The sequence below is a fragment of the Hypanus sabinus genome, chromosome 8, assembly GCF_030144855.1.
Source record: "Hypanus sabinus isolate sHypSab1 chromosome 8, sHypSab1.hap1, whole genome shotgun sequence".
NCBI lineage: Eukaryota > Metazoa > Chordata > Chondrichthyes > Myliobatiformes > Dasyatidae > Hypanus > Hypanus sabinus.
Genome location: NC_082713.1, coordinates 116,473,167 through 116,486,565, shown reverse-complemented (window position 1 = coordinate 116,486,565; position 13,399 = coordinate 116,473,167). Strand labels below are relative to the sequence as shown.

Genomic DNA, 13,399 nt, shown 5'->3' with positions numbered 1-13,399 from the left:
GCCACAGCAGCAGAAAACCATGAACGTACACTCTGTGGTCACTGTATAAGATGGCTTCTGTACCTAATTAAAGTGTCCACTAAGTATATGTTCCAATCTCAGTGCTGTACTGTAGCTTTAACTTTAAATAAATGGGCTACGTACCGCACCCAACCCGATTAAAGTCCACGGGTTATGATACTGTACATACCAGCTGGTATCAATCAGAAAAAGACAGCATGGTTGTAAACAGTGAATCTGGTCCACCACAGGGAAGGCAATATGGTGTTCTTACAAAATCCAGTGACTTCAGACCCACCAACCAATGTGACTGGTATATTATTGCCCTCTTGGGACAAATTGGTACAGACAAGACCTGGTCTTGTCAATAAAGCCCACACACGTACGAAGGAATTAGATAAGCAACTGCAATGCTTAACAATAAGACAAAGAAATCTATTGTGCATGAAGCAATTTGGGAAGAATTGGATCAGCTCATTTGCAGATGACACCAAAACTGTGGGTGTAGTGGATAGTTATGAACCATCAAAGCTTGCAGTGGGATGTGAACCAGCTGGAAAAATGGGCTCAAAAGTGATAAATGGAATTTAAAACAGGAAAGTGTTGCACTTTGGGAGGAAAGACCAGGGTAGGACTTACATTGTGAGTGGTAGGGTACAGGAGAGGGATCTGAGAATAGAGATGCATAAATCCTTAAAAACAGCATCACAGGTAGATAGGGTCATAAAAAGAGTTTTTGGCACATGGGCCTTCATAAATTAAAGTATTGAGTTACTGTTTCATAGGACATTGGTGAGGTCTAATTTGGAGTGTTGTGTGTAGTTCTGGTTACCTACCTACAGGAAAGATGTAAAGAGTGCAGAGAGAATCTACAAGAATGCTGCTGGGGCTTGAGGACCTGAGTTAGATGGAAAGGTTGAACAGGTTAGGACTTTATTCCCTGGAATGTAGGAGAATGAGGGGAGATTTGATAGAGGTGTACAGACAGGAAAAAGCAGGCAGGCTTTTTCCACGGAGGTTGGGTGAGACTAGAATTAAGGTCATAGGTTAAGGGTGAAATGTTTAAGGGGAACATGAGGGGAAACTTCTTCGCACAGGGGGTGGTGAGAATGTGGAATGAGCTTCCTCCGGGAGTGATGGATGCAGGTTCATTTTCAACACTGACACAGATTTGGATAGGTACATGGAAGGAGGGATATGGAGGGTTATGGTCCGGGTGTAGGTCATAGTGTGGCATGGACTAGATGGATCAATGGACCTGTTTCTGTGCTATGCTGGTCGATGCCTCTAAGACTCTGAGATTGCGAGGGCAGTAGACGGGTGTAAGTTTAAAATTTTCTCTGGGAGGGGATGCTGAAAACAAGAGGACAGGGTTTAAGAGATTTAAAAGGGACACTAGGGGCAACTTTTTCATGCAAAGGGTGCTGTGTGTTTGGAATATGCGGCCAGAAATAGTGATAGAGGTAGGCATATTTGCAATATTTAAATGCCACCTACATAAGTGTCTGGATAGGAGAGGTATTGAGGGCAATGGGCCAAATAGAACATAGAACATAGAAATCTACAGCACATTACAGGCTCTTTGGCCCACAATGTTGTGCCGAATATGTAACCTATTCTAGGAACTGCCTAGGATTTCCCCATCTTCTGTTTTACTAAGCTCCATGTACCTATCCAAGAGTCTCTTAAAATATCCTATTGTATCTGCCACCACTGCTGTTGGCAGTGCATTCCATGCACTCATCTCTCTCTGTGTGGAAAAACCTAACTCTGATATCCCTCTTGTACCTACCTCCAAGCACCTTAAAACTATGCCCCCTCATGTTAGCCATTTCAGCCCTAGGAAAAAGCCTCTGGCTATCCACACAATCACTGCCTCTCCTCATCTTATACACCTCTATCAGGTCACCTCTCATCCTCTGTCGCTCCAAGGAGAAAAGGCCAAGTTCACTCAACCTGTTTTCATAAGGTACGCCCTCCAATCCAGGCAACATCCTTGTAACACTCCTCTACACTCTCTATAGTATCCACATCCTTCCTGTAGTGAGGTGACCAGAACGGAACACGGTATTTCCAGTGGGGTCTGACTAAGGTCTTATGCAGCTCTAACATTACCTCATGGCTCTTGAACTCAATCCTATGGATGATGAATGCCAACACACCATAGGCCTTCTTAACAACACAGTTAACCTGCATAGCAGCTTTGAGTGTCCTACGGACATGGACCCTAAGATCTCTCTGATTCACCACACTGCCAAGAGTCTTACCATTGATATTATATTCTGTCTTCAAATTTGACCTACCAAAATGAACCACTTCACACTTATCTGTTGAATAAATGCAGGAAGATGGGTCTAGCTCACTGGGTAAACACAGCTGGAATGGATGAGATGGGCTGAAGGGTTTTTCCATGACCAGATTTCTAAACATCTTAGAGCAGAGTTTTCAAATTGGAACTTCAGTCCCAGCTGAGCTTGCTTAGCTGGCAGTGAGAGGGGCTCTCCCAGTCAGATCCTTCCTCATACCTGGACTACCACTTCGATGGCATGTTGTATGGATGACTGTACTGGGGATGAGATGGTTGGTCATCTCTTTGTGGGCTGTGTGTTTGCAGGGAGTGCTTGGAGAAAGATGCAAAGGCCTGTGTTACAGCTTCATCCCGCGGTCTCTCTGATCCAGACACACACATACACCGCCTTTGGTCTGTCTGAAACATCGAGATGTCCATCAAGGGATGCTGCTGACTGTCACATTGCAGGGGTACAGTACGTGCTGGGAGACGTACCAACGCTGGGTGCAGCCATCACCAAGGCTCGGTTGGGGAGGACTACGGTGTTGTGTACTTCCTCTACTGGACAGGCAGGGGCCGGGTTGGGTGAGGAAGCCCTTCAGTTATTGTAGCAGCGTATCACCCCAGGAGGCCATGAACAGCAACAGTGCTATTGACTTTACAGAATGTCATACGACAGAACTTAATGCATTGACTATGAATGCAAAGTCTATTTTTGTACATTTTTATGAATATAGATTAAATAAAAAACTACTATGATTAAGGTGCTATGACAAGGTTATTACTTACCAGTTCATCAATGCGTTTTATATCATCAGTCACTGGGTTCCCTGTCTTGCATATAGGTCCTCCAAATATATTGGGCAGAAATAACTGCAGGCAAATCACGCTGTTTATCAAAGTCTGTGAAAGAGAAGGGTAATAAATCTGAAACTCAGTGAGACATCAGCTGCCCTTGTTACACTTTCAGATAACGTCCTCAGCCTCCACCATTTATTCCCCTCCGTAGTTGCTACCCGACTTGCTGGGTTGCTCCAGCGTTTTGTGCATATTGCTCAAGATTTCCAGCCCCTCTCATGTTTAATGTTTTCAGATTTTGTCTGTCAGGTGCATTCTTTACTTTAAAAAAAATCAAGATCTGAAAACAGATAAAAACTTGACAATTGTGGGGAGGAGACCTTTCGGGACCTTGTGGATGGTCAAGTGTGACCTGCTACCTGCTACCTTCACATGGTGTTCCTGCACAGACCACGTGTCCCTTGACAACAACTCACTTTCAAAGCCTCTACAAATTATGTTCACTGTATTTTTTATTTGTACAATTTGTCTTCATTTGCATGTCAGTGATTGTTTGTGTATAGTTTTCATAAATTCTATTGTATTTCTTTATTTTCCTGCTGGAATTGTCCACAAGAAAATGAACACGCACGCACGCATGCACACACGCACACACACACACATCTTGATAATAAAGTTACTTTGACTTTAATATCCAAAACTCTGTCGATCTCTGGCCTGAGTATGGACAGTGACAACGTTCTTGCGTGGAGAGTTCCAAAGATGCACTACTGTCTTGGTGAAGCTTTCTTTTACCTGAATGACCAGCCCCTTAGTTTAAAATAGTGACTGCTGGCTTGAGGTATCAGCTCTGCACCTGCCCTCTCATGCCCTGTTAGAGTTTTACATGTGAGACCAATTCGCATTCTGCTAAGGTCAAGGAGAGTAAAGATCCAATCTGCATCACCTCTCATCTTAGACAAACCAGCCATTCTCGGAATTAATCTGGTGAAGATTCAGCGCACAGTCATATCTCTCTTCAGTAAAGGAGAGCAAAACTGGAACTACTCTAACTCTGTCCCACTAGTACCCTTTATAACTTCAGTACAAAATTATAAATCCTCATTTGGATGTGATGAGAAGGTCACAGATTTAGGGTGAAAAATGAAATATTCAAGGGGAACCTGAGGCAATCTTCTGCACTCAGAGGATGGGGTGAGTGTAGAATGAACTGCTTGATGTGGGCTCAGTTGTGAGATTTAAGGGAACTTTGTATAGGCACATGGATGAGAGAGAGGGTTTGGAGGGCTGGATGCAGGGAGATAGGACAATGCAGAAGATTGGGTTAGCACGGACAATTTGGGCTGAAGGGTCTGTACCTGTGCTATGCCTCTGATCCCGTGATTAAATCCCTATAACAAGGAGACTTGGGTTCAAAAATAAAAGCCATTGCTCCATTTGCCATCTGATTGCTTGCACATCAGTGTTAACTTTGAGAGATTTATTTGCCATGACACTCTGAACACCAGCATCTTTTGCCATTGAAGAAAGAGCCTGATTTCTAACTCGTTCCACCAGAGTGGAAGACCTGAGATAATTCCATCTCAGTGTGAAGTCTCCTCTATCCCCCAGATCCTCACAGCCCACTCAGCTTTGCATCATCAACACATCAGGCCAGAAGGAAAAGGAAATAGAAGTTCGTTCATCAGGTGACACATTAACATCCAGGTGCAGGGTGCTGGCACTTTGGTCAAACTATATCGATGCACAGTGGAGAGTACCCTAACTGTTTGCACCCTAGCTTGATATGGAAACGCCACAGAAAGTGGAGGATACTGACTAGTCCATCACAGACCAAGTCCTCCCCACCACTGACCACAGCCACACAAAGCAGTGCCAAAAGAAAGCAGCCTCCATCATCAAAGACTCTCTCACCATCCAGGACACGCTCTCTTCTCATTACTACCATTGGGCAGGAGTTACAGGAGTCTCGGGTCTCACATCACCAGGGTCAGGAACATCTATGATGCACCATCAATAACTCACACTGAGACGTAAGGCGAGATATCGGCTTTTATTGACTGGAAGAAGGAACCAGGCGTGAGTGTCTATCATACAAGGTCTTGGAGACTGAGGCCGAGCGTCAGGCCGCAGGTCTCCTTTATACAGGGACCTGTGGGAGGAGCCACAGGAGCAGTCAGCAGGGGCGTGTCCCGACAGGCACATAGTTCACCACAATCTATTACCTTACAACCATCAGCTTCTGAACTGGAGTGGGTAACATCACTCGCCACAATGCTGAACTGGTTCTACAACCTCCAGACTCACTTTGGAGAACTCTTGAAAACTCAACTTTTCAGTATTTTTAATTATCATTTTTTACATTGATCTTCTTTTGCACATTAGCTGTTTATCACCCTTTGTTCATTAAAACTTTTTCATAAATTCTATTGAATTTCTTTATTTTCTTCTAAATGCCTGCAGGAAAATGAATCTTGAGGGCATATGGTATCATATATGTATTTGATAATAAATTTACTTAAACCTTGAACTTTGACCCAGCATCAGGACTGAGAGTGGAGAAGGGGAATGGCCAGTATTAAGAGGAAAGGGGGATTGATGAGACCAAGATCAGTGTTCTCCACTGCCAGTCCTGATGTCGGGTTGCAACACAAAAAGTCAACAATTCCTTTCCCCTCCGCACAGATGCTGCTCGACCCACTGAGTTCTTCTAAGCCAGGGGTCAGCAACCTTTACCACTGAAAGAGCCACTTGGACCCGTTTCCCACAGAAAGGAAAACACTGGGAGCCGCAAAACCCGTTTGACATTTAAAATGAAATAACACTGCATACAACGTTTTGTTTTGCCTTTATGCTATGTATAAACAAACTATAATGTGTTGCATTTATGAAATTGATGAACTCCTGCAGAGAAAACGAAATTACATTTCTGCATGCAACAAAAACATTTTGACCTCCGAAAAAAAGACGTTGGGTTGAAGGTTACTTTGAAGTAAAATACTCAACGTCTATTTGAGTCCTTCTTGTATTTATGAAAAACGCCAAACTTAAATTTGCCGCCAGCAGCAAACCAAAAATAACGTCAGCCAGCTGTCAACCTGAAAAATAAAAGGACTATTTCACTGAACAATGAAAACATATGAATATACGTAAAATAATAGGCAATTAAAATATTTATCATCCTTGTTCAGGTTGACTCACACCTGACAATGCAGTCGTATTCAGTAGGGATGGATCGATGCTTAGGGGAGTGACCAGGAAGGATAATGTGTTTTTTTCCTCTCTGAACTCACAGAAGCGTTTCCCAAACGATGTTTGCATTGCGATGATTGCAGAATGTAAATACTCCGAATTTATCATGTCGTGACCTTGTTTGAACTCTCTCAAATTGGGGAAGTGAGACAATGTGCCTTTCTGTAAATCTCTGGCAAGCAACGTCAACTTGCGCTCGAATGCCAAAACATCCTCCAACATGTGCAGGGCTGTACGTCCTTACCCCGTTGAAGAGCTGTGTTCAGCGTGTTCAGGTGCGCTGTTATGTCTACCATGAAGTGTAGCTTTTCCAGCCACTCTGGCTGTTCCAGCTCAGGAAAGGTGAGCCCTTTGCTGCCCAGGAAAGTTTTCACTTCTTCCAGACACGCGACAAAGCGTTTCAGCACCTCCCCTCTGGACAGCCAGCGATAAAAACACGTTGTAGCGGTGTGCTACACGCAGTCAGTAAACTGCAGTCAAAGATAGCTTTATTCGAACTAAACAGCCTTGCTTTTAAGCCTCCCTCAACCCGCCCCCCATGGGCGCGGATGCTCCAAAAGACACGTACTCACAAACCCCCGTAGGCTATCTCCCTTAGCCTGAACGCTGGCTAATTGTGAGCCGGTTCGGATGTGTCAGGAAATGGGTCGCCACAAAGTCTTATTTAGATTGTACAAGATCACCATAATCTTCAAATTTAGATTTACATTTCAAAAACTAACAAACTAACATAAAATACATTTTAATTAAATACTGACCATGTAGCGGTGTGCTACACGCAGTCAGTAAACTGCAGTCAAAGATAGCTTTATTCGAACTAAACAGCCTTGCTTTTAAGCCTCCCTCAACCCGCCCCCCATGGGCGTGGATGCTCCAAAAGACACGTACTCACAAACCCCCGTAGGCTATCTCCCTTAGCCTGAACGCTGGCTAATTGTGAGCCGGTTCGGATGTGTCAGGAAATGGGTCGCCACAAAGTCTTATTTAGATTGTACAAGATCACCATAATCTTCAAATTTAGATTTACATTTCAAAAACTAACAAACTAACATAAAATACATTTTAATTAAATACTGACCATGTAGCGGTGTGCTACACTCAGCGCTAAAATTACGACACGGAGTCGGTAACTGCAGTCGAAGGAAAAAACTTTATTCGAAATCTTCAGCCTCACTTTTAAGCCTCCCTCAACCTGCCCCCCATGGCGCAGAGGCTCCAAAGCTCTGTGCTCGCAAACCCCCGTAGGCTATCTAATTGTGAGTCGGTTCGGATGTGCCAGGAAAAGGGTCGCCACAACCAATTATTTCCCAAAGCAACAGGGAGCCGCAGCACAGACGTAAAAGAGCCACATGCGGCTCCGGAGCCGCGGGTTGCCGACCCCCGCTCTAAGCATAGGGATTCTCAACCTTTTTAATGCCGTGGTCAGGTCAATGAAGTTTGGAAAAGCCCTGTTTTATCAGATCATGTGTTGCTCCACTAAGAAAGCACTGTACTTCAGTTAAGACCAATTCAGTCTTCACCCCATTTCTTTTTTGTTAAGTAGCAGAATTCACAAGGGATGTGCTTCTGAATGAAATAGTGATTAGACCAAGCCTGCTTTACAAAGGCACCTACAGGTTGAGAAGTTCATTCACAAGGCAGCACAATTAAACTGTTTACTTAAACAGATGCAAACTGAAAGTACGTGCCAACATTAACCTGTGAGCAGGCACACTGCCTAGTTCTGCTGTCTAACAGGGCTGCGGCCCTGTTAGATAGCGGCATGAATCATTAAAGACCCTCATCACTCAGGACCCGCCCGGCTCCTGTTACTACCATCAGGGAGGAGGTAGAGCAGCTTGAGAATCAGAATCAGGTTCATTATCACTGAGATATGTTGAGAAATGTGTTGCTATACGGCAGCAGCACTGCAATGCATAAAAAGTACTATAAATTGCAGTAAGGAATTAATCTACATAATGAAAAAAATTAAATAAGTTGAGCAAAACGAGAGCAAAGATAGTGAGTTACGACGCACTATTTACGAGTTTCTTCCCTCTGACATCAGGTTTCTGAATGAACCCATTGAACACTCCCTCACTATTTTACTCTCTTTTGTAACTATTTATTTATTTTTAATATTTTTTATTTAGGGATACAGCACGGTACCGTTCCCAATGAGCCGGACTGCCCAGCAGCCCACTGATTCAACCCCGGCCACGTCACAGGACAATTTACAATGACCAATTAACTTAATAGCCACTACATCTTTGGACTGTGGGAGGAAACTGCGGCACCCGGAGGAAATCCACACGCTCACGGGAAGGATGTACAAATTTTCTTACAGAGGATGGCAGAATTGAACTCTGAAGTTGGACGCCCTGAGCTGTAATAGTGTCACAGCAACCTCTATGCTGCCGTGGCACCCAAAATATGCTAATTTTTAAATGCATTGCTGCAAAACAAAAAAAAGTCACAACATATGTTAAAGATAGATGCTCCATAGATGCTGCCTGGCCTGCTGAGTTCCTCCAGCAGTTTGTGTGTGTTGCTCTGGATTTCCAGCATCTGCAGATTCTCTCATGCTAGTGATAATAAACCAGATTCTGATTCTGATCTGCGTCAGATCAGATCTCGAACAGATATTCCTGTCACTCTCTCACCACCTATGGCCCAACCACTGCTTCTTGATGATGATCGACAAGCCTCCAGCTTTCAGTGACCTCTATTGGCAATTCATCAGTCCTCTCCCCCCTTGGGCAGGGTGAGACAAGAACTCCTGGTCATAGGTTCAAGGTGAAAGGTGATATATTAAAGGGCAGTGGGAGCTCCTTCACTCAGAGGGTGGTGCAAGTGGTACCAGCTGCCAGTGGAAGTGGTTAATGTGGGATCAAGTGCAACATTTAAGAAAAGTTTGGATATATACCTGGGTGGGAAAGTAATGAGCAGCTTTGGTCCAGGTGCAGATCAATGGGGCAAACTACAGTTCAGTACAAACTAGATGGGCCAAAAGGCCTGCCCCTGTGCTGCAGTCATCTATGACTTTAGGATCAGCTTCTCCTCCTCCGCCATCAGATTTCTAAATGGACAATGAACCAACCCATGAACACTATCTCACTAATTTTGCTCTCTTTTTGCACTGCTTGTGTAACTTAATTTTTAAAATATAATTTCTTATTTCCTTATTTCACAGTACTGCTGCTGCAAAACAAGAAATTTCATCACATATGTAGGTGATATTAAACCTGATTCGGATTGTATGGCCCCACAGGGTGCATCATGAGACACTTAAATCCTCACCTGCCCCGTCTCGCATAAAGCCTATTTTTGAACCTGCCCATAGCTCATGCACAAAGGCTGCCATCACTCAGCTCCAGCAGTTGTTGAGAAGAATTTAATTAATATTAATTAGCTGCCTTTGATCTATTGTCAGTCATCGAATAACATGGCCATTCTGAGCAAACTATTGCATCAGTCTTATCTATTCATATCATGATTTGTTTAAGCTATTCGCTCAATTGAAAATTTCACTCAAATTACAGGAGTGTTTGCCATGGGCAAAAGAAATTGTGGACTATGGATATTAATAAAGAGCACAATATTAGGAGGCACCAAGAGACGCTTTGATTATTTTACTGCGTGCAAATTTAGTGTCTATTATGGAGAGAATACATAGAACAAAGAGTTGTGTGCTTTTGTATATTGAGAGATTGGTTTTATTTGTCACATGTAGGTAGAAACATCAAAACACATGTGACGTTTGCATCAATGACCAACAGACTGTGAGGATGCACTTGGTGCAGCCCACAGGAGTTTCCATGCTTCCAGTGCCAACAGAACACGCCCACAAACTTACAAACCCATTTGGAATATGGGAGGAAACTAGAGCCCCTGGAGGAAATCCACTCAGAGAGGGCGTAGAAGCTCCTTACAGGCAGCGGTGGGAATTGAACCCCGAACGTTAATCGCCGGCTCTGTAATCGCTCTAGGTCCCATAGGCCTGGGATCAGGACTCGTTCAGTGAGAGATGTTGGGGTGGCTCAGTGGTGCAGATGGTGGAGCTGCTGCCTCACAGCACCACAGGCGCGGGTTCAATCCCAGCCTCAGAAGCCGTCCGCGTGGAGCTCGCAGCTTCTCCCTTTCACTGTGCGGGTTTCATCCGCGTGCACTGGTTTCTTCCCATATCCCAATGATGTACAGTTTGATAGGATAATTTTCTACTGAAACGTGTGTAAAAGCGGTGTGGGGTGGAACCTGTGTTTGGTGGGGGGCATGAATGAGTTGCGGGAAAATGGTGAGCAGAAAATAGGTTAGGATATGATGGTTGTGTATGGATGGTTGGTGGTCAGCATGGACTTAGTGGGCTGAAGGGCCTGACTTTGGGCCATGTGTCAATGGGAAAACTACGTTGGGATAAATGGTCGGCAGGCTGTGAGTTAGTAGATTGGTATTCATTCCTTATTGTCATATGTACAGAGATAAAATGAAAAGTTTGTCATTCATACTGTTCACACAGATCAGATAATTACACAGAGCACTGAAGCAGAACAAAATAAAACACCTGAACACTAAACAGTAGGCAAGATTACAATCAATCGAATAGATCAAAGCTCCGAAGTCTTACCTTGTTATGAACGTGCTCTGCCATTGATAGGGAGAAAGGAACCAAAATCTATTGTCACACCCCACCCGGTTTCATACAACCATCAGATTCTTAAACTGACCTGCACAATCATAATGCTTGCACAGCACTGGAACACCATGCAGCACCTCTTGCACTCCCATGGACTTGACTGATAGTGTGGGGTTTTTTTAGCTGTGCTAAAACAGGACAATTTTGAATCTTATGATTTTTTTGGTCTCTTCCTATCTATGTAATTTATCTCATAACTTACACTCAGTAGCTCTTTATTCAGTACCTCCTGTATCTCAGAAAGTGGCCATTGAGTGTAGATTCATGGTCCTCTTCTGCTGTAGCCATCCACTTCATGGATCAATGAAGTACCTTCAGAGATGCTCTTCTGCACACCACTGTCGTAACATGTGGTTATTTGAGTTACTGTCGCCTTCCTGTCAGCTTGAACCAGTCTGGCCATTCTCCTCTGACCTCTCTCATTAAAAAGGCATTTTTGCCAACAGTACTGCCACTCACTGGATGTCTTCCTAAAAATTTTTCACACAATTCTCTGTAAACTCTAGATACTGTTGTGTGTCAATATCCCAGGAGATCAGCAGTTTCTGAGATACTCAAACCATCCTGTCTGGCACAGTCAAGGGGTTACTCAGATCACATTTCTTCCCCATTCGGATGTTTGATCTGAACAACAACTGAACCTCTTGACCTTGAGTGCATTCTTTTAACACACTGAGTTACTGCCACATGATTGGCTGGTTAGATATTTGCATTAATAAGCAGCTGTGCAGATGTATCTAATACTGAGTCTATTATAAGACATAGGAACTAGATTAGGCCATTCAACCCAATGAGTAGGCTCCACCATTCCATCATGGCTGATATATTATCCCTCTCAACCCCATTCTCCTGCCTTCGCCCTACAACCTTTGACATCTTTACTAATCAAGAGCTTATTAACCTCCACTTTAAATATACACAATGACTTGGCCTCCACAGCTGTCTGTGACAATGAATTCCACAGACTCACCACTCTCTGGCTAAAGCAATTCGTCCTCACTTCTGAAGGAATGTGCCCCAATTCTGAGTCTGTGCTATAGGTAATATCCTCTCCACAACCATTCTATATCTTTCTATATTCAATGGGTTTCAATGAGACTCCCCTCTTTCTTCTTAAGCTCCAGTGAGTACAGGCCCAGAGACATCAAACACTTCTCTAATATGAACCCTTTCATTTCTAGGATTATTTTGTGAATCTCCTCTGGACCCTCTCCAATGTCAATGTATCTTTTTTTCAGCATTTAAAGCCCTGGACCAATTCAGTTAAATAATATTGAAAGAAATATTAAGCTCCAATCTGGTAGTCTGTCATTGAGAACCTATCTGACTTTGTCATCTGTTCAGGGATTGCAATCTTTAATAAATATGTAATTAGACATATCCTGCTTACGAATAAAACATCTGGGCAAAGTTAATTAGCAAAAATAATGGATAAATTAATCAAAGTCATTATGGATTCACTAATTATTAAGGTCAATTGTGTTTACGTGGTGCAAGTTCTATAATTATAAAATGGAAGAAGACTGATATGATTCAGGTTTAGGGGCGAATATTGGCGAAGACCCTCCGAATAACTGGATCCACCCATTGGGATAAGCAAGTCTTTCCCAGTTTGCATATGGGGTCTTTGAGCAGAGATGTGAATTCTGTGTCTCTGTCCACAGATCCTGTCTGACCTGTTGAATGTTTGCAGCCGTTTAGTGTTGTTATTGCAGATTTCTAGCTCTCCCTGATTTCTATTTAATGTGGAAATAATACAGGGTCAGGGGCGGCTACCGATGAGGACATCAGTGAACAGGACGAAGATGAAGTTTGGACACACAAACCTGAGTAGGAGCAAACTGAAAGATTACATGATGTTGGTGTTGGAAACAAAACAAGTGATTTATTAAAATCCGGTGCTCACCAGAAGACCAGCCAAAGCTGATCTACCTGAGCATGAATTTGATGCAGCTTTTACATTCTTAGTTGATGAGATTACCAGTGAAATGATTTTTCATAACAGAATGATAGCTCTTAACAGATTAGGATCTGATTACAGAAATAGACTTATCCACAGGTCTATGGGTATGTCTAAGTTTCTTTTACAACAATGGGTGCACACATAATTAGTGAAGTCCTTGAAATGTGGGTGTTGTCACTGCTGCACTGCATGCCTCTACTTCTGCCTACCTATTAGCCCTCACTATTCTTTCCCTACAACTGCGAGAAAGGAGGCAAGTCAGAGCCAAGCTGAGACATGGGGTGAAGAAGTGGTAGTGAGGTGGTCTCGTGAGATTATGAAACCTATATAGAGAACCTAAAGAACTTGATGTGAGCAGCATGAGGGCACTGCGGTAAGGCTAACGTTATCACAGTGCCAGTGACCCGGGTTCAATCCCATCGTT

At 43.4% G+C, this 13,399-nt stretch overlaps 1 protein-coding gene across 3 annotated transcripts in view; it reads right to left on the bottom strand.

Moving 5' to 3' along the window:
* kitlga (kit ligand a) overlaps positions 1-13,399 on the bottom strand; it is a 142,221-nt gene that overhangs the window by 93,931 nt on the left and 34,891 nt on the right. For all 3 annotated transcript variants that reach the window (XM_059977650.1, XM_059977653.1, XM_059977651.1), the window contains one exon: positions 3,080-3,193. In XM_059977650.1, coding sequence (XP_059833633.1) covers positions 3,080-3,193 — 114 coding nt within the window. The remainder of the gene's footprint in view (positions 1-3,079; positions 3,194-13,399) is intronic.